This window comes from Microcaecilia unicolor, chromosome 9, assembly GCF_901765095.1.
Source record: "Microcaecilia unicolor chromosome 9, aMicUni1.1, whole genome shotgun sequence".
NCBI classification, from domain to species: domain Eukaryota; kingdom Metazoa; phylum Chordata; class Amphibia; order Gymnophiona; family Siphonopidae; genus Microcaecilia; species Microcaecilia unicolor.
The window spans coordinates 143517583-143539605 of NC_044039.1; the positions used below are offsets into that span (position 1 = coordinate 143517583).

Genomic DNA, 22023 nt, shown 5'->3' on the forward strand with positions numbered 1-22023 from the left:
ACAACAGCACCATGGTTTTCTTGGTAAAAACAGATTTTGTGACTGGCTTCAGGAATGAAGTAGACTGTACAGGGCACGTTAGCTATTTACTGAAGTATGTGCTCCAGGGACATGAAGCATCATTTATCCTTTGGCATATCTGCAGGTTTTTGATTTATGGCCCAGTCTATTTATAAGCTCTCCTATCTGCACACAGGTTTGCATGACTCCACACTTTAACAAGCATGTAATGAAAACTCAGACACATACCAAGAAGATTTAAAGCTCAGTTTTACACAGAATGTTGACATGGGAATTGAAACATCCAGTTTGGGTCATGCTCCATAGACACTATAGGCAGCTTCTTTGGATCCCTGCCGTGCTAGTGGATCCTCTCCCTTGAGGGTAACAGGACTTACTCCTGGAGAACTGGTGCCACCTATGGTTTTGCTACATCTTCCTCTCCTCTATTCAGATATCCCTCCTGACTAATTCTTTTGCCCCCCCCAACAACTTTTGAGCCTGAAGATCCTACTTGCACATGGTATCCCAGTGGTCAGGCCAGCTTGGTAGAAAAAGGAACACTCCTGAACAGCTGCTTCCTCACTTTACCTGTGGCAATACCGAGCCAGGTCAGAGCTTTCAAAACAGATTTACCAAACTAAGCAGCCACTGTGTCCTCCTTTACTTGGGACAATAGGGGCCTATGTCACCTGAGTGAACAGGACACTTGGCTGTTGAGGATTCTGGAAAATGATAGTCTTCCCTCCAAAACCATGAGTACTTATACTCCTAGAAGATAATTTCCCAATCCCTGCCATGGGCTGGATTTATATTCCTCCTCCCATAGAAATGTATCCAGGGTAGAGGCATGCTGAGGTTAGCAAATGCCTTCTCTGTTCATCATCCGACATACCCCACGCATACGGGAGAACACCAGGCTTAATGATACCCCAGGTCACACAAACACTGAGGGATTAGGGAGAATTATTCCCTTAGTCCCTAATGTAAAGGCTCTGGCCCTCATATTAATTCCCAAGTACATTTTAAAAGTCTGTGTGTGCCTCTGAGCTTGTGTAAAATCCAACAGGGATTTTTTTTTAACATAGATGTGTGCTCCACTGCTCCCTATGTAAGATGGAGACAACACATGTAGAATTTTGGACTATGCAAGGCATGTGCCCTTGAAATCTCTGTGTCCCAGTGAACGTCACATGTAAATAACGGCTTGCTGAAATTGCTATTTACACAGGTGTGCGATCAATGTATTTAAATGACACTAGTTACATGTGGATATGCTTTTAAAATACAGGTCTTAATGGCACAACTACCAGGTCAATATTCAGCTGCCGAGTTCAGTAGATTTTTAAACGCCAGCTGTGGCAGCTGTAGTGGTCGAGGGTGCCTTCAGGCTTAGGAGCTCAAAGTTCCAAAAAACAAAAAAAGAAAGAAAGAAAGAAAGAAAAGAAAAGAAAAACACCTTGTGTTATTTTTCCAAATTTCTTTCCATAGTAGTAAAATGTTCTAGACTAGATTTTCTTTTCACCTCTCAGTCCAAAAAACACAGGGACACACAAGGTAGTCTCATGACCCCACCTCCCATACACACACTCCCACACACACAATTCTAGCAATACAGTTCTCCAAATGAAAGAGTCCTTTATCCAGAATATATGATGAAAACAATATGTGGACATATCTTCTCAATAAATTGTCCAACAAAGAATTAAACCCAGCAGCAAAAGCCTAAGTGGCACCTCAGTGCTCTTTCACTGCTCAGTTCAAATGCTGTCCATTCTCTGTATGCAACAGTCTTACCTACGCTTTAAGGGCTAAGGCATTTTCACTTCAGACTTTACCTACTGCTAGAGGGTGTTTTACTAAGGCGCACTCATGTTTTTGGCACGCGCTAAAATTGTGGGCATGCTAAACATTAGAGACACCTATGCATTCCTGTGGGCGTCTCTAACATTTAGCGCATGCTAAAAATGTGAGCACGCCTGAGTAAAAGACGCCCCTAATTATGTGCTGCTTTGTCTCAATCTAAAACTAGTCAGCCTATTCAATTATCAAAATATTCTTAGTAGTTTTGTTCAATATATTATGGACACAGTCAAAAAGGCTGTGCTTGCAGCCTACCTCTCTCTTAGCACATTCTTTTCTCACCAGCTAGCCTTCCTTATTAACATTTTGCATCTAACTTGCCAGTGCATATGTCACCTTCTGTTTCCTTCTATTTTTTTCTATTGTTTGAAATATTTTTTTTTTTTAGCTAGAATGACCTCTTTCACTTCATCTTTTAACCATGACAGCTGTGGTTTGGCCTTCCTTCCACCTTTTTTAATATGTGGAATACATCTGATCTGGGTTTCCAAAATGGTATTTTTCAACCACATCCATGCCTGATTTAAACTCCTAACCTATCCAGCTGCTCTTTTTAGCTTTTTTTTTTTTTCACCATTTCCTCATTTTATCATAGTTGCCTTTTCAAAAGTGAAATGTTGCAACAGTAGAGTTCCTTAGTGTCTTCACTCCAGTTATTAACTCAAATTTGATCATGTTGTGATCACTTGCCACGCAGACCCAACACCGTAACCTCTCACATCAAATCCTGCATTTTGCAAAGGACCAGATTTAAAATAGCTCCCCCTCTTCTTGCTTCCTGAACCAGCTGGTCCATGAAACAGTCACTTAATTCATCTACCTCCCTAGCATTTCCTGATGTGACTTTTATCCAGTCAATACTGGAGTCATTTGAAATCATCCATTATTAAAGTGTTACCAAATTTGTTAGCTTCCCTAATTTCTGTTAACATTTCATCATTTGCCTGTTAGTTCTGGCAGGCAGATGGTAGTATAACCGAACCAGTATTCTCTTTCCTTTCACAGATGGAATTTCTATCCATAAGGATTCCATGTTGCAATCTGTTTCCTGCTGACTTTTTATTTTGTTTGACTCAATGCCTTCTTTAACATATAACACCACCCCCCTCCAATTTGATTCACCCTGTCATTGTGAAAAAATTTATATCCTGGTATCGCAGTGCCCCATTGGTTATCCTCCTTCCACCAGATCTCCGAGATGCCTATTATATCTACCTCTTCACTTAGTGCTGCAACCTGTCTTTTAGAGAGCTAACAACCAACCCTCCCTCCCCAGAAGTCCTGAAGAAAGCCCCAAAATGCACCACAGATCCTTGAAATGGACAAGGCACGCGCACCTTACATCAGGCCTAAAAAGAGTCTCCAAATGCTTGTATATGCTACAGAGGTAGACCTCTTGCTGTGCCTGCAAAGGAGTCCTTACATTCAGCTGAGTATCACTTTAGTCTCCAATGAGATTTTTCAAAGGCCAAGCTGTAAGAAAAAAGTGAGATGAATTGTTCTTCAGCATGGGTCCCTGTGCCCTAAGCCTCCTCCATTGAGAGAGCCTGAGACCTTCTTCCACTTTGAGCATGACAAGATTTGGGTACCACTGACACCTGGGCCAATCTGGTTCAATCAATACCACTAGACTGGGATGTGATGCAATCCACTGCGGGATGCAACTCAGAAGGAACACAGAGAATTTCTGTCTGGGGTTATTGCTGCAATATGGCATCTAGCCTCTTCAATCTCCACTGCTAAAGTATATTGTTATAGAACAAATGTTGATAATTGCTTGGGAGTGTATTTTTAAAATGTGCTTAATATGCAGCATATGCAATTTCATATTCCTTAGAGAAAGAGGTTATCATTATTATTAAAGATGGTACCTATTAAATGTTAACCTTTTAGGCATAGGGCAATGATTTTCTTGGGGTTTAGCTCTACCTGTTCATGGAGTTAGCATTTCTCTGTCTAAATCAACATGGGAGGAGCAAGCCAGGAAAGAATCCTCCAACTGAGAAGCAAAACAGCAGTTGCCACATGACTTGACAACTTTCCTTCCCTGGCTTCCTGACTGTGTAGAGAGCACATGGACTGAGACTGTAGCTAGGTCTGAGGGTATCAAGGGCTTTACTTGGAGAGGGGTGTGTTCTTGAGGATAGACAATCACAGTTAGGACCATATACTGTAAATGGACTTCTGTTTCTGAACAGACTTAAGAAACAGCTACTTTCAGTTAAGATGCCCAATATTTTTCCATTTTTTTAAATGTTTACACACAAATCTGAAGCAGTTTGGGGTGGGGTACTGAAGGAAGTACCTGCAGGTACAGGTGGGCATGGAGGAGATTAATTGTGGGGCTGGGTGGGGATGAAATGGATCTTAGCGAGTATAGGTGGGTATGGGTTAGATTCCAGTGGGGATGGGTGATATATCTGCATAATTCAACTCCATACACAGATAGTCCATCTATCATCTGTTGGAGACAGAAAATGCTGAAGAGTAATTGGCTGCACAGTGCTCCTTATGGGGCAGGACTCAAGTCTTTGTTCTCGGTCACTATCTATTGGTAGAAGGGCATAACCCATCCTTTCTGTACTGGTCTAGTGGACAATAAGGAACGACCCAATATTCAGCAGAACATATCCAAGCAGGAGCAGCTTCTACCCAGATAAGTCTCACTCACTGGGTCATACCCAGATTTTCAGCAGCACTTACCAAGAAAATGTTGCTGAAAATCTGATCAGAGCACCTCAGCACTATCCAGCAGTGCCAGAGTGGTCTGGGGGTGGAGTATGGGCAGTGCCATTACTCACCTAGTTAGCCAGGTAACTACACAGATAAAGCCAGAACAGCCATAAGGCCACCCTAACTTTACCCGGTAGTTATCCACTACCAGTCGGAATATCACCAGTACCTGGACAAGTGTCAAGGGCTACATTACATCTGGATATTCAGCATCAGTATCCAGGTATGGTTAGGTGCTGAAGATTTGGGTGTAAAAAGCCCATGGCAGCTGGCATTTAAAACAAACACTGACCACAGAAGACTGAATATCGACCCAGAAATGTATTTTCTCATCTACCTAAATTGGAAGACTCGTTACTGGGCAGAGTGGATGGACCAATTTAATTTTTTTTTATCTGTAGCCTTCTACTATATTACTATCATTTTCGAAAGAGAAGGACGCCCATCTTTCGACACAAATCGGAAGATGAGTGTCCTTTTCACAGGGTCGCCCAAATCGGTATAATTGAAAGCCGATTTTGGGCGTCCCCAACTGCTTTCCATTGCAGGAATGACCAAAGTTCACAGGGGCATGTCGGAGGCGTAGCAAAGGTGGGACTTGAGCGTGCCTAACACATGGACGTCTTCGACCCATAATGGAAAAAAAAGGGCATCCCTGATGAGCACTTGGACGACTTTACCTGGTCCTGTTTTTCTTATGACCAAGGCACAAAAAGGTGCCCAAACTGACCAGATGCTCATCGGAGAGAATAGGGGATGACCTCCCCTTACTCCTCCAGTGGTCACTTACCCCCTCCCACCCTCAAAAAAAATCTTTAAAAATATTTTGTGCAGCAGTATGCAGGTCCCTGGAGCAGTTTTAGTGGGTGCAGTGCATTTCAGACAGGCGGACCCAGGCCCATCCCCCCTACCTGTTATACTTGTGGTGGTAAAAGTGAGCCCTCCAAAACCCACCACAAACCCACTGTACCCACATCAAGGTGCCCCCCTTCACCTGTAAGGGCTATGGTAGTGGTGTACAGTGGTGGGTAGTGGGTTTTGGGGGGTTCAGCACACAAGGTAAGGGAGCTATGTACCTGGGAGCAATTTCTGAAGTCCACTGCAGTGCCCCCTAGGGTGCCCGGTTGGTGTCCTGGCATGTCAGGGGGACCAGTGCACTACGAATGCTGGCTCCTCCCACAACCAAAGGGCTTGGATTTGGGCATTTCTGAGATGGGCATCCTTGGTTTCCATTATCGCCGAAAATCAGAAAGACCAAGTCTAGGGACGACCATCTCTAAGGATGACCTAAATTTCAAGATTTCGGCGTCCCTGACCGTATTATCGAAACGAAAGTTGGACGTCCATCTTGTTTCAATAATACAGGTTTTCCTGCCCCTCCATCGGGACGTTTTGCGAGGATGCCTTCAGCAAAACTTGGGCATCCCTTTTGATTATGCCCCTCCAAGTTGTCCCTGCTGCATTGAACTCACAATCCAGCTAAGCCACACAGACAAAATTAATAAGAGGAACTTTTTAAATTACAGAACATGGATAAAACCAAGAAGGCTTAAGCAGGAGACAGAAGTTCTATGAAGAGTTTGACATCAGTAGGAGGGAAGTAAAGTGGCATCACTGGGAAGCAATGAAAATATGATATTGAATTATGGCGATTTATGCTCCTTGTAATTTCCAGCAATTCTAGCAAGGGACCACTATATCCAATTCATCACCTTCTAAAATCTAAATAAAAACTGCAGTATCAATCAATCCACCTACATAATTTGAAGAGATGCCCAAGGACATTTTACATGTAATTTTAGCCAAATAAACAACAATATAGGAATAAGAGGCCTAATTACTTACACTGGTGAGGAAACGGTAGTAGTTGCAAGCCTGCTCCAAATCTAGCCTCCGCTGCTCTACTTTGGTCTTCAGGGACTCCCAGTTCTCCACTATGGCTTGTGCTTTACCCTGCAAAGCTGCTGCCTGGCTCTCAGAGCATATATGCAGCACACTATCTGCAGCATCAATCAGTTCTTGAAGCTGCAGAAAGAAAAGAAAATCCATCAATGTGGATGGTGAACAGGGGCTATAGTAAGCAAGTTTCCAAGATGGCCGCCTGAAACATAGCTCTCCCCAGCATACACACTAGTGTGTTAGAAATTCAGTCTGGTTTGAGTTATAAAATAGTTATATGGAGATCATCTGCTTTATCCCATCTAATAAGAGAGTGCTAGATTGTTTGATGTACTTATGGCTATAGTAATACAGACCATATTGTCTGAGTGACTACTACTACTATTACTATTTGACATTTCTAAAGCGCTACTAGGGTTACGCAGCGCTGTACAATATAACATAGAAGGACTGTCCCTGCTCTGAGAGCTTACAATCTAATGGACAAATGTACAGACAATCAAGTAGTGGCAGTCAAATTGGGGCAGTCTAGGTTCCTTGAGAGATATCAGGTTAGTTGCCGAAGGCAACATTGAAGAGGTGGGCTTTGAGCAAGGATTTGAAGATGGGTAGGGAGGGGGCTTGACGTAGGGCCTCAGGAAGTTGATTCCACGCATAGGGTGAGGCGAGGCAGAATGGGCGGAGCCTGGAGTTGGCTGTGGTGGAGAAGGGTACTGAGAGGAGGGATTTGTCCCTTGAGCGGAGGTTTCGGGCAGGAACGTAAGGGGAGATGAGGGTGGAGAGGTAATGAGGGGCTGCAGACTGAGTGCATTTGTAGGTGAGAAGGAGAAGCTTGAACTGTATGCGATATCTGATCGGAAGCCAGTGAAGCGACCTGAGGAGAGGGGTGATATGAGTATATCAGTTCAGGCAGAATATAAGACGTGCAGCAGAGTTCTGAATGGATTGAAGGGGGGATAGATGGCTAAGTGGGAGGCCAGTGAGGAGAAGGTTGCAGTAGTCAAGGCCCGAGGTAATGAGGGCGTGGATGAGAGTTCGGGTGGTGTGCTCAGAGAGGAAAGGGCGAATTTTGCTGATGTTAAAGAGGAAGAAGCGACAGGTCTTGGCTGTCTGCTGGATATGCGCTGAGAATGAGAGGGAGGAGTCGAAGATGACTCCGAGGTTGCGGGCAGATGAGATGGGGAGGATGAGGGTGTTATCAACTGAGATTGAGAGAGGAGGAAGGGGAGAGGTGGGCTTTGGTGGAAAGACGATAAGCTCGGTCTTGGACATGTTCAGTTTCAGGTGGCGGTTGGACATCCATGCAGCAATGTCGGACAAGCAGGCCGATACCTTGGTCTGGGTCTCCACGGTGATGTCTGGTGTGGAGAGATACAACTGGGTGTCATCAGCATAAAGATGATAGTGGAAACCATGAGATGAGATCAGTGAACCCAGGGAAGAGGTGTAGATTGAAAAAAGAAGGGGTCCAAGGACAGATCCCTGGGGAACTCCTACAGAGAGCGGGATGGGGGTGGAGGAAGAACCATGAGAGTGTACTCTGAAGGTGCGGTGAGAGAGATAGGCGGAGAACCAGGAGAGGACAGAGCCCTGGAACCCAAATGAGGACAGTGTGGCGAGAAATAAATCATGATTGACAGTATCAAACGCGGCGGATAGATCAAGGAGGATAAGGATGGAGTAGTGGCCTCTCGATTTGGCAAGGAACAGGTCATTACAGACTTTAGAGAGTGCTGTTTCTGTCGAGTGTAGAGGGTGAAAACCGGATTGAAGTGGATCGAGGATGGCCTGAGAGGAGAGAAAATCAAGGCAGCAGCTGTGAACGGCGCACTCAAGTAGTTTGGAGAGGAAGGGTAGGAGGGCGATGGGGCGGTAGTTGGAGGGACAGTAGGGTCAAGTGATGGTTTTTTGAGGAGAGGTGTAACTACAGCGTGCTTGAAGGTGTCAGGGACAGTTACAGTGGAGAGAGAGAGGTTGAGGATATGACAGATGGAGGGGGTGACAGTATGAAAGATGGTGTTAAGTAAGTTGGTGGGGATGGGATCAGAGGAACAAGTTGTACATTTCGAGGAGGAAAGAAGGCGGGCAGTTTCCTCCTCGGAGATATCAGGAAAGGAGGAGAAAGAGTTGGTTGGTTGGTTGGTTGATGGAGAGGGTTGAAGAGAGAAGAGGAGGAGGTGGCTTGGTAGTGAATTCAAGGTTGATCTTTTGCACCTTGTCGCAGAAGTAGTCGGCCAGTGATTGAGGAGAGAGTGGGGGGGGGGTGAAAGCGGAGGGTACTTGGAGGAGGGAGTTAAGGGTGGCGAAGAGACGACGAGGGTTGGAGCTGAGAGAATTGGTCAATTGGGTGTAGTAGTCCTGTTTGGCAAGGAATAGGGAGGACTGGAAGGAGGATAGCATGAATTTGTAATGAAGGAAATCTGAATAGGTGCGAGATTTCCTCCAGAGGCATTCAGCAGATCGGGCGCAGGAGCGAAGGTAACGGATGCAAGGGGTCAACCAGGGCTGGGGATTAGTGCGCCTTGTGGGACGGGAGATGGATGGTGCGAGGGTGTCCAGAGCAGAGGCGAGAGTTGCATTGTAAGCGGAGACCGCTTCATCGACAGACTAGGAGGACATGATGGAGGGGAGGAGATTAGGAATACTAGAGGATAAGGTGGGAGGGTCAATTGCCTGGAGATTCCTGGAAGTAGTGGTTAATGTTGGGCGGGGCTGAGGGGGGGGTGAAGGAGTGTGAAGGTGATCAGGTGATGATCAGAGAGAGGAAGAACTGAGGTGTGGAAATTGGAAGTTGAGCCGGAAAAGGAGAGGACGAGGTCAAGACAATGGCCATTTCGGTGAGTAGGGATGGTGGAGCACAGCTGGAGGTTGAAGGAGGATGTTAGAGTGAAGAACTGAGAAGCATGAAAGTTGGATGGGTCATCAGCGTGTATATTAAAGTCTCCGAGAATGAGGGACGGAGATGAGGGATCAAGAAAAACAGAAAGCCAGGCATCGAAGTCAGTAAGGAAGGAAGAGAGAGATTTATCAGGGGGGCGGTAAATGACTGCAACTCTGAGTGGCAGCGGATGGAATAGACGGATGGAGTGAACTTCAAAGGATGAGAAGCAGTGAGATTGCGGTAGGAGGAGGGGTTGAAAACTACAGGCGGGTGAGAGTAATAACCCAACACCTCCTCCGCGGCCAACTGGGCGGGGAGTGTGGGAGAAAAGATAACCTCCGTGGCATAGGGCCGCGACTCAGGCCGAGTCATCGGGGGTGAGCCAGGTTTCAGTTAAGGCAAGCAGATGAAGGGAGCGGGAGATGAAGAGATCGTGGGTGAAGGAAAGTTTGTTGCACACGGAGTGGGCGTTCCACAGGGCGCATGAGAAGGGGAGGGAAGAAGGGGGAAGGAGGGGAACAGAGATGAGATTGAAGATATCTCAGAAGCGTTTGCATGGATAAGACGAGGGCATGTGAGGGAGGCCTGGATTGGGATTGATGTCACCGGCGGATAGTAGGAGAAGGAGCAAGAGATAGTGGAGGAGGGTGGGGGAGGTAGGGCGATGAAGGCGACGAAGACGGGATGAGCTTAGTAGGAATGGGGATGGGCTAATGGCAGGAAGGAAGTGTTGAAGGTTGAGAGCTAGGAGGGAGAGGGGAGATAGGAGAGATGGTGAGGTGGTTAGGGGCGGGGTGGGTAGGGTAGTGCAGTAGTGAGTAGGACGGGAGAGGACATGGATGGGCAATGAATACCTGCGGTGGATAGCGGAGGGGGGAGGGAGAAAAGATTAGGAAGGGACAGGGTGACGAAGAGAATGTGTAAAGGGGCCATGGTCAGGGAGGCGGGTGATAGGTGAGCTGGTAGGCAGGTGGTTCGGCAGTTAGGTTGTTGTGCAGGCTTGAAGGCAGGCGGCAGGCGGGGGGGGCAGTTAGGTAGTTGAGCAGGCTAGATGGCAAGCAGGTAGTTGATGGGTTGATAAATAGGCAAGTTGATGGTCTGGCAAACAGGCAAGTTGGTTGTTGATCAGCAAGCAAATTGATGGACTGACAGCATGCAGGTTGGTTGCTGGTAGGCAGGCAGGCAGGCATGCGTCTAGGCTGGGGTGGATGCGATGGGAGCTGGAGCAGATTGCTGGAACAAGTAGGGAAGAGCTGGATCAGGCGGACTGGAACAAGCTGGAGCAGATTGCTGGAGCAGGTAGGGAGAAGCTGGAACAGATGGACGGGAACAGGCTGGAATAGATGGTCTGGAACAGTCTGGAACAGACGAACAGGAACAGGCTGGAATAGTGGAACGGGCGGCACAGGCTGGAACAAGCTGGTACAGATGGACTGGAACAAGTTGGAGCAGAAGACAGCGGAGCAGTAGGGCTTGGACACGCTGGAACAGACGGACTGGAACAAGCTGGAACAGACTGGGACTGGAACAGGCTGGAACGGACGGACTGGAACAAGCTGGTACAGACGGACTGGAACAAGCTGGTACAGATGGACTGGTACAAGATGGAACAAGCTGGAACAGACTGGGACAGGCTGGACAGAAGGTCAGGAGCAGGCTGGAACAGATGAGCTGGGAATGGGTTGGAGCAGAAGACAGCGGAGCAGCAGGACCGGAGCAGGCCAGAAAAGACGGATTAAGCAAAGCAGAAGCAGAAGAAAGCAGAGCAGCGGAACTGGAACAGGCCGGAGTCGAAGGACCGGAGCAAGCTGGCGGCAGGGCAAGGACAGAGCCAGCAGGGATTACGAAGACCTGAGAATGGATCTGAGGGAGAGGATCAACACCAGGGCCTAGGGACTAGCTGCCCCAGGTCACCTGGCTCCCCATGCTCCTCGCAGAAGGATCCACACCAGGGCCAAGGGGTCAGCTGCCCCAGGTCTCCTGGCTCCCAAAGCTGCAACTGAGGAGCAGCACTCCCAGGAGCTGATCACCCGCTGCCTCGCCCCACCTCAATCACCCGGCCCACGCTACTCCAGTTACTAGGCAGCGGAAATGAGGGACGACCGGCCGCCACGTGGACGCACGGTCCCGCCGTCAATCGCCCCGTTTCCACTGTTCACCACCTCTCGCCCCGCAGGCCCGCACCGCCAGCCTCTCACCTCTCCGCCCCCCTGCCTGATCAGGTCCTACCGCTCAGCTTCCCTGCCCGATCGCTCCACGTATCTGGTTGTCTGGTTCTTTCTCCGCTGCCCACTCCCGTGGCCCAGCAGCCAAGGTGTTTGTAGCTATGAGGTTGGGTTTCTCCTTGTCCTTCTCCTTGTCTGCCGCATGGTCCGCGATCGGGTAGGTGCAGCGGTTAGGGTGGCTGCCCGAAGCCGTGAAAATACCGCTACAGCTCGCCCCCTTTCAATCTCCCGATTGTGGTTTACTCGGGAGCCTCTCCGGATCGTGATCCCTACAGCCCAGAGGGCTGGTTCGGCCCAGACGCTCGCCCGATTCGGGAGCTCCTCTCTAGAGTGAAAGGATAAAACCTCTTTGCTAATGAATGCTTGGTGGAATGTTGTATATCTCTCCAGAACAGAGCTTCCCAAAATGTGGGTCGGTACCCCAAGTGGGGTCAGAAAACCTGTGTTTGGTGTCACAAACCAGGTGGGTTCTCGATAAGTACATTATTATTCTGCCCCTCTGGGGTGGGAGGGGAGGGGGCTCACACAATTTTGACTGCAATTATGAGGTCACAATCAGAAAAAGATTGGGAAACACTGATCTAGATAGTATGAGGAGGCTGCTGCAGTTAAAAGGCAGAGCTTCTCAGTGTTTAAAAACATTTAGGTTCCTGTAGATTTCTATTGACAAAATGATAACGTGTGATTTTGAATGAGATCTCATCTTATATATAATATGGGATAATGTAATGTGTCTGTATAACTTCGGGTTGTTAGGTGGGAGGGGTTGTATTGTTTATGTTTTCCTTGTTAATAAAGAGGCTGAATTTAAAATAAATAATTATGCCCTTTTGTGCCAGTACGTTACAGGAAAGAAGGCACAGTCAAAATTGGCTAAGAAAGAAATCAACTTTACTACAAGTTCTGGGCCAAACATTGAAAACAAGATCTGCTGTCCCCAGCCAAGATGGTGGCGGACATGGAAGATGAAGATATCTCTAATTCACAGCTGTTCAGAGAGCTTCCTTCCCTTAAGGATCTGGTAAAAGAAACAGCTTGTACCCTTCCCCATCCTCCATAGGCCATCCCCGACAGTAAAGTGAAATTTTTATCATAGTTACAGGACAACTGAAAAACAGAAAGGCATGGTACATTGTAGTAACCACTTGTTACTGAAGTTGATTTGTAAACTTCATTGGCTTCCGGTGGAAGCTTGTACAGTTTTTAAATTGTGCTGTTTTATGTTTTTGATTCTATATGGTTAAACTCCCTAAATCAAATCAACTAAGCAAGTAATATTCAATTTGCTGTAGAAATTAACAGGAGGAAAATGACTTCAGTGGCATGGGTCACGTCTATAGTCAAACTTGGAAAAATGACCCGCCCTGCTTCGTCATTAGTCCTAAAAAATCTCCAGTGTTTAATAACACATTTTCAATATTCAATATTTAATTTTTTTAGTTAAAAGTTTTTTTTGAATGTATAAACCATAAGTTTTTTAACGTTATATCTTCTCATTTCAAAGACTTCCAGGTACTTATCTGAGGCAGTACTACTTCACTCTACAGCCGGCTGTTTCACCCTTCCTTTGTCAGGCGCGTGTTAATATTTTCAGAAGAGCACGTATTGCCATAATTGATAGTTGTGTAATATGGTTAAGCTCCACAATATATGGCAGCATTAATTTCTATACTTAGTAACAAATATATTAGTAGTTCTAGACATTTCTTGATGCTTCAGCCTCCTTCATTTCAACAGGTAATTTATAAATCAAATTACTCTGACGTTTCCATATCAGGCAGCAAAGTGGTGAAATTTACTCCCAAGGAATATACGTTATGAGTCTAATTATAGGATCTTTTGAAAGCAGTTAAAAATGTGGTTATTCCAGAATTTGTACTATCATGAACGGTTAATGTATCATGTGCCCCACTTCTTGACTGTAAGCCGCAGTGAACTAAATTGGGGTATGTGCGACCTATAAGTGTAAATTGTAATGTAATATAATAGTTCTGTTCCAAGCATTTTTGAACAGACATGTTCTCTCTCTTACTGTGTGACAGTATCTGTTGAAGAGGTCATTTAATACAAGATGCCTAACCCTGATGGATGTCCCCAGTGACATACAGTATCTGTCAATGAGTGGTGAGTTATGTGCTTACCTGCTGCTCATTGCCCACCAGCTCATGCTCCAGAGCCTCATGTTTGCGCAGCTGGGACTGTACACCATTCAGATTTTTGGCAATGTCATCGGGAATGCTCTTGCGCTTCTCCTGGGGAGGAAAGAAAGCAAGAAAAGAGAAAAGGAAAAGATCTAAAATGGAGATGGAACAAAAATGAAATGGTGCTCTGTGGGACCCATGTATTAAAGTGTGCTTAAAGCAAGCATTCATGCTTATTAAAAGCACCATTAATGTGTGCAATCAAATTTATATGTACAAACAGCATTCCTAATGTGCAAATTAGCTTGGAAGTGTCTCAAAACAAGGAGTAGAGGAGTAGCTTAATGGTTAGAGCAGTGGACTGAGATCCCGAGGAGCTGGATTCAATTCTCAGTGCAGCTCCTTGTGACCCTTGGCAAGTCACTTAACCTTCCATTACCTCGGGTACAAAAACTTAGACTGTGAGCCCACTGAGGACAGAGAAAGTACCAGCATATAATATGTACAGCGCTGCGTACATCTAGTAGTGCTATAGAAATGATAGTAGCAGTAGTAAGACCTATGCTGGCTAGGTAATGAAATGCAAACCTATGTCACACAGCTCACTGCCAATTAATACAGTAAAGACATCACCGCGGAAACCCAGGCCAAAGTTTCGGCCTGTTTATCCGACATTGCCGCCTGGATGTCTAACCGCCACCTGAAACTGAATATGGCCAAGACCGAGCTTATTGTCTTTCCACCCAAACCCACTTCTCCTCTCCCTCCACTCTCTATTTCAGTCGATAACACCCTCATCCTCCCCGTCTCATCTGCCCGCAACCTCGGAGTCATCTTCAACTCCTCCCTCTCCTTCTCTGCGCATATCCAGCAGACAGCCAAGACCTGTCACTTCTTTCTCTATAACATCAGCAAAATTCACCCTTTCCTCTCTGATCAAACCACCCGAACTGTCATCCACTCTCTCATTACCTCTCGCCTTGACTACTGCAACCTACTCCTCACTGGCCTCCCACTTAACCATCTATCCCCCTTCAATCCGTTCAGAACTCTGCTGCGCATCTTATCTTCCGCCTTGACCGATATGCTCATATCACCCCTCTCCTCAAGTCACTTCACTGGCTTCCGATCAGATACCGCATACAGTTCAAGCTTCTCCTACTAAGCTATAAATGCACTCAATCTGCAGCCCCTCATTACCTCTCTACCCTCATCTCCCCTTACGCCCCTACCCGAAACCTCCGCTCTCAGAACAAATCCCTCCTCTCAGTACCCTTCTCCACCACCGCCAACTCCAGGCTCCGCCCTTTCTGCCTCGCCTCACCCTATGCGTGGAATAAACTTCCTGAGCCCATACGCCAAGCTCCCTCCCTGCCCATCTTCAAATCCTTACTCAAAGCCCACCTCTTCAATGTTGCTTTCGGCACCTAACCTCCTGTCTTCTGTATTGGAATCTTCACATGTAGTGGACTTTAGCCATGGTGGGCCCGATATTCAGACCAAGGGAGTTAGCCTGGCTAACTCTCGCGGTCGGCGCTGAGCTCAGATATTCCGGTGACCAGCATTGAATATCCAGTTTATTTTTGGCCGGTTTAAACATAACCAGCCATGTCAATATTCAGCACTGGCCAGTTAAGTTGAAACCAGCCAAAGGTAGACCTGCTATTTAAGTGGCCCAAGTTTGCCTCCAAACTTAGCCAGCGATGTGCTGAATATTCGCAGATAGCCAATTATATCGTGTGATATAATCGGTTAGCCGCTATGCACCGACCGCGAATATTCAGCAGGAGATAACAAGCTATTTCTCACTGTATTTTCACAGATAGCCAGTTTTAACAAGCCATGAGCCGTTCCTACTAGTTAAATAGCGCTGAATATCAGGGGGACGGGTATTTTCGTTTGATGTAAGTGATTTACCTTTAGGAGGAAGAGATTTTTTTTTCCACCTCAATTTCTTATTTTGGTTTTACTGTACAAATGATTTTCTCGACTTGTAAAATAAAATTTCATAAACTATACAAAAAAAAAGACTTGCACCCAAAATTTTCATAGGTAAAATATACAGATGCTTTACCATTTGCTTCATTTGCATGTTATTAACATCAGTTGTATGTACAATAAACAGCATGGGGCCAATATCCAGTTGGTGGCATGCATAGGCGTAGACTGGGGGGGGCGAGGGGGGGCAATGCCCCCCCAAAAGACGCGAGGCGCCGCCGCGCCATTAGTTTAAAAAAAAAACAAAAAAAAAATCAAATGCAGGCAGGCACGCGCTCCTCTCAGTCCGCTTGGCTTCCCTGCCCTCTCTATCTGCGTCCCGCCTTCCTCTGATGTCATTTCCTTTCGGGCGGGATGCAGACAGAGAGGGCAGGGAAGCCAAGCGGACGGAGAGGAGCCTGTCCGTCTACCCCTCTCTCTTCCTCCCTCCCTCCGGCGCAGGCAGCAGTCTTCCAGCGTTCCTGGCAGCGGTAGCGTTGTACACGCTGCCTTCGGCTCTGCCCCAAAGCCTTCTCTTCAAGTTCCTGTTCCCGCATAGGTGGGAACAGGAACTTGAAGAGAAGGCTTCCGGGCAGAACCAAAGGCAGCGTGTACATCGCTACCACTGCCAGGAACGCTGAAAAAGCTGAAGACTGTTGCCTGCACCGGAGGGAGGGAGGGAGGAAGAGAGGGGGTAAACGGAGTCACCATCTTGGACCTCGCGGGGGGGGGGGGGGGGGGAGCAGAGGGAAGATGGATGGGACTGGGAGGGGTGGGAAGCAGAGGGAAGGAGCAAGAGATGGATGGGACTGGGAGGGGTGGGAAGCAGAGGGAAGGAGCAGGAGATGGATGGGACTGGGTGGGGTGGGAAGCAGAGGGAAGGAGCAGGAGATGAATGGGACTGGGAGGGGTGGGAAGCAGAGGGAAGGAGCAAGAGATGGATGGGACTGCGAGAGGTGGGGAGCAGAGGGATGGACCAGGAGATGGATGGGATTGGGAGAGGTCAGGCACAGCAGAGGGAAGGAGCAGAAGATGGATGGGACGGAGGGATGGTGAGCAGAGGGAAGGAACAGAAGATGGATGGAACTGGGAGGGTTGGGGAGCAGAGGGAAGGAGCAAGAGATGGATGGGACTGGGAGGGTGGGGAGCAGAGGGAAGCCTACTGGAAAGAAGACACTGCATAAAACAGAAGACACTGGGATCAAAGCGAATAGAAAAACTAAATGATCAGACAACAAAGGTAAATAAAAGTATTTTATTCATAATTTATTAATTGAAATGTGTCAGCTTTTTGAAATATGCATCTGTGATATTTTGCCTGTAAATTTCATTTCCTTCCTCCATATTAGCATATTCATTTGCATATTTATATATGCAAATGATATGCTAATATGCTCCACCCATTCTTTGCCCCCCCAAATGAAACAGTCAAACTACGCCTATGGTGGCATGTGCGTTTTTATTAGCTGCCACTAGCTTTATTCCTGGATTTTCAGGGATAAATTACTAAGATGCACTGAAAAATGGGCTGCGCTAGTGTAGGCGCGTGTTTTGGGCCGCGCGCAGATCAATTTTTCAGCAAGCCTGTAAAAAAGGCCTTTTTAAAATTTTTTTGCCATAAATGGACTTGTGGCAAAATAAAAATTGGCAAGTGTCCATTTTGGGTCTGAGACCTTACCGACACCCATTGACTTAGCGGTAAGGTCTCATGCGGTAACATGTTTGGTAATCGCCTACGTGCGTAGAATGACGATTACCGCCCGGTTTCCACCACACACCAGAAAAACGAAATTATTTTCCGGCACGTGTAGTGGACACGGGTAAAAAATGAAATTGCCACCCAGGCCAAACGGTAGCCGGGTGGTAACTCTGAATTGACACGTGTTGGGCGCGTGTAGGTGCCTACGTGGCTTAGTAAAAAGGCCCCTCAATGCTGAGTCATATTGAATATCCAGGTTTATGTGGCCGGATATCTCTTATGCAGTTAAGTTCAAATATCCAAAGATTACTAATCTTTTTTTCCTGATAAACAATAAACAATTTTTAATCATATCTCATCCTAAATGTATACATTTCAACATGTTACACATATTCCCAAAACCCTCCTAAAACATACAAAATACTTTAACAGAGTGAACGCTAGTCTAATTATAATCTAATTATAATCACATAAGTACAAACTAACTTATCTTTTTTATTATCATCCGTTGTGCTCAATTCACACAATTTATTGATTAGATGTTGACTAATAGATAATAAGACAGCCCTTGTGTTTTTTTAGGTTATGCAGTTAGGTGAGATATTCAGTAATTAACCGCCTAAGCAACACAGCATAAAGATAGGACTGACTTTTATGCAGTCCGATTTAACTGCTAAACTTAGGTGGTTAAGTGCTGAATATCAGCCTTAATGACGTAAGTGCTGACTCCGCTCCCGGACCACCCATAAAATGTCTTTCAGTTGAGCAGTGTGTGGTGATATTCAGTGGCACTAACTGGTTAAGAGCTGCTGAATATGACTGGTTAGCCAAGGGATTGAACTGGCTAGGGGCCATTTCTGGCTGGTTAAATCACTTTGAATATCACCCTCCATGTGAATGGACGATGTTAGCACACTTTAGTACATTGGCTGCTTTGAGATAAGGAACTGACCAGTATCTACAGACATATGACTTTCAAATAAAATAGCTAGAGCAGTCGTTGCCAGGTTTGCCAGGTTTAGTGAAAAACAGAGAGATGTTTCCATCCGTAACTAGCCTGCCTTGATCACTGGCCCAGGCAGCAAAAAGCTGCATATAACCACTAATCTTCAAAACCACAGTTTGCTTCTGATCTCATGCCATACATGTTCATTGCTAGTTCACTGCCCTTTAGATCCTACATTGCATGATTTACTGACCAATTTTTCCTCACACTCGAATCCCCTGCTCTTTCCATTCAGCACTGATCTCTATTCTGATTTCCCATTGGCTGTCTGAGATCTCCCAATCCCAAAGGTGATTGTTTCTTTGCTCTTTACCTCAATCTGGTTTAGGGCCTCGGTTAGGTCCCAGTAACTTTTGTGAATGGCTTCAGCATCCTGTAGTAATTTTCCTCGAGCTCTGGTCATCTCTAGCAGATTTTCCCAGGAGTTTCTACAATGCATGGAGCAATAAGGGATGGAGGGAGAAAAAAAGAGATGGGATGTGTGTGAAACAGTCTGTATAGCAGTGACAAAGACAAGGAAAGAAATAGGCAGATAAAGAGAGAAGGGTAAGAGGGAGAAAAGGAGAGGGAGAAAGAAAGACTGTGTGAAAAGTGGGTCTGGGAGATAATGAAGAGCAGGACAGACGAGCAAGCCTCAGATTGTAAGAACGGCTCCTTATAGAAGTGAGAAAATGGACACATGTGACATGGGAATTAGTGTCTGTGTATGCATACATGTAACAAGTAAATATGTATCTGAGGAGGGATGGTGAGTGAAAGTATCTAAAAATATAACTAGAAGATGTAGACAGAAGAAAAAGACTTGAAAACATGCAAGAAAGAGCGTGCAATATGGAAAAGGTTGTGGGTGCATTAAATACCCTCCTGGAGCAAGTGTTAAAAGCTAAGAGTAACAGTCTCCATGAAGACAAATTACAGCAAATCTTTTTTGTATAAAAATGAAGTGAAATCTGAAGCATGACCCAGTGGCACGTGTTTAAATGTCTCAGAGCCCTACTAAATGATTCAACACTGAGTGCTGAAGCTGCCAGACCGAAATACAAAGTGGATAATATGAAGCATCTGTTCTTATCAGTTTAATGAAATGTTAGAAGGCAACCAGATCTATCTGGCAGCCTGCGTCGACAGAACTAACTAGTAACTGGATCAGTCTGGCAAAATGCAGCTTCAGTAATAATACCACATAGCCAGGTCTGTCTGGCAGGTTGAGATAGCATTAACTAACAGTTGGGTCAGTCTGGTAGGCTGCTAATACACTAGACTGTAACTATAGGCAACTGTGAAGTCGAATCAGTCTGGCAGGCTATGTGAACCTCCTGTTGACCTTCGCTGGATCAGCAGGTTGTTGTTGGTGGGGTACCATCTGGATAGGCCATGGGGACCTTAGAGGCCAAATATTTGGTCAACACTCGTGCTAGTGTTGGTGGCTGCTTAGAGTAAAGTATTACAAACTTTGTAATTAGACATGGAAATGGAGGTTGAGTCATGGCCCAACAGCTTGCAGGGGTGACTGTCTCTCCTGTAAGATACTGGAAGGGAGGCAACACAATATTAAGACATATGGAAATTAGGCACTTGCCTAAGACTCAAACATTTTGAAGAGACCCTCTTAGATATACTAACTCAATAGCTCCCAAGGCACAGTTTTGACCTCGCAAGCCAACTGCCAGAAGAAAGAAGAGTGGAAGTGAGGGAATGGATCAAAGCCACTGCTGCCCACAGAGGTCTGTCTATTCTTTCCACCCCCCTGTGCATTGTCCTCCAGTCACCAGCAGCAGGAGCTGTCCAGAGTGTTTCTTACCTGCTGCTCCCTCCTCTGCTGGTTTCCCTTTGCAGTCAGAACAGGTTGGGAGTTTTAAAATGTTTTTATATTATGATGGGAACCCAACACACTTATTTGCCTAAGGCCCACTAAAGAGTCAACCCTGCCCTAAAACTCTCTTACCGTAACTCTCTCTGTTTCTGACGGATCTCTCTGGACTCAGGATGCTCGTGCTCCATCAGGTTGTCTGCCAGGTGTTGGCATACTGCTACTCTCTGTGCTGCTGTTTCCACATGGTGCTGGAATGTGTTGTATTTGGCACGAAGTTGCTTTAAAAAAAAAATCATACGAAATCATGACTGCACAATAAAATGCTTTTTAATCCATATATGGGTGGATTGGAAACTCACAGTCCTCAGTTCATGTCTGACCTGACTAGTACTACATGAGCACAGAAGAACAATCTTTACACTAACTCAGAGTTAACAGCAATCAATGAGAATCTTGGCAGGCAGGAATAGCACAGGAAACCGATCTGCCAGGACTGAAATTCTCCAGAAAATTAGTCCATCCTTCATTCAGTTGTTCATTATGTTTGGTTCTGCTACTTAAAAAAGATTCCACATGTCTAATACTTCATACATTTGGTTTTAAGAGAGTGGCTTGTACTGTTATACATATATAGAGAGATGCTTTCTAACAGGACACCAGGCCAAGGATAAGGAAAAGCGGGATCACAGATTGAAAGGACGATTGTAAAACAAGCAACACAGAGGAATAAACAGAGAAGGGTTATAGTAAGGCAAGAATGGGAGATGGGGGAATGTAATATTCCCAGTGCTCACCAGGGTATGTTCATAGTCGTTGCCATAGTCTTTGGAGTTAACTGCAAGCTTTTGCTGATTTATCCACTCCTGTAGGTCCCTGGATTCCCTCAAGTACTCATGCAAACACAGAGTTTCAGTCAACTTTTTCCACCTGTTGAGAGAAATGATGCAGTATGGAAAATGCCTTTTGTACAGGACTATAAATTCATAGGGCCAAAAGCAGCAGTGCATTAATAGTCATTCATTCATTGGTGTAATTTTATACAGCTATCCCTGCATTTATTTGGCCACATATGTGTGAAAATGACCTCTTATAAAATACTGACTGGCGTAAAAGTACACCATGATGACTGAGCATATTTTGTGCACAGGGGCGGAGTTTAGGCAGAGGGTGGGCGGGCTTAGCACTGCATCAACCAATAGGCTACTCCAGGAACCTGCTTGCTGCTCTAAGAGGAATGACCATTATATCTACAACTGTCACAGATATGGTCAGTGCACATATTGGGAACAACAAGTCAAGCGGAAGATATTCAGAAAGACCAGACTGAAGTCACAGATGTTAACAGTCAAAAATGATGATTTATTAAGACCCTACATGGTCCGTGTTTCGGTCAAGAGGCCTTCTTCAGGGGCCTCCCAAGCTCCACGTTCCCTGCCAATGCACATATTGAACATGACCCACACTTGCAGTGACCAACCTGCTTACAGCTCTCCCGTGTGTGGATATCTGAACAACAAAGCATATCCGCTAAGATATCATAGACTGAGCAGTTGCGAATACCTCATGTACAGTAAGCATTTTCCAATTTTTGTTGATAATCCTTTCTATTTTATGGGACAAATGAGTGTATTTCATAACACATGGGATAACCGGCTCCACTGTAGATTTGTTCCTATCTTGTAACAAAAAAATCTTGATTGTTGTATAAGGCTCTCTTATAAGCCTGATGAACTGTCCTTCTCGGATAACTCCTCTCACATCATTTCTGATCAAGTGGACCGCTGCT

General features: G+C 45.8%; 1 protein-coding gene across 1 annotated transcript in view; it reads right to left on the bottom strand.

Moving 5' to 3' along the window:
* Positions 1–22023, bottom strand: part of SPTBN5 (spectrin beta, non-erythrocytic 5) — a 300302-nt gene that overhangs the window by 137548 nt on the left and 140731 nt on the right. The window contains exons 32-36 of the mRNA XM_030213698.1: positions 21032–21164; positions 20370–20515; positions 18738–18852; positions 13743–13853; positions 6442–6621 (exon numbers count right to left, since the gene is read on the bottom strand). Of these exons, the coding sequence (XP_030069558.1) occupies positions 6442–6621; positions 13743–13853; positions 18738–18852; positions 20370–20515; positions 21032–21164 (685 nt within the window). The remainder of the gene's footprint in view (positions 1–6441; positions 6622–13742; positions 13854–18737; positions 18853–20369; positions 20516–21031; positions 21165–22023) is intronic.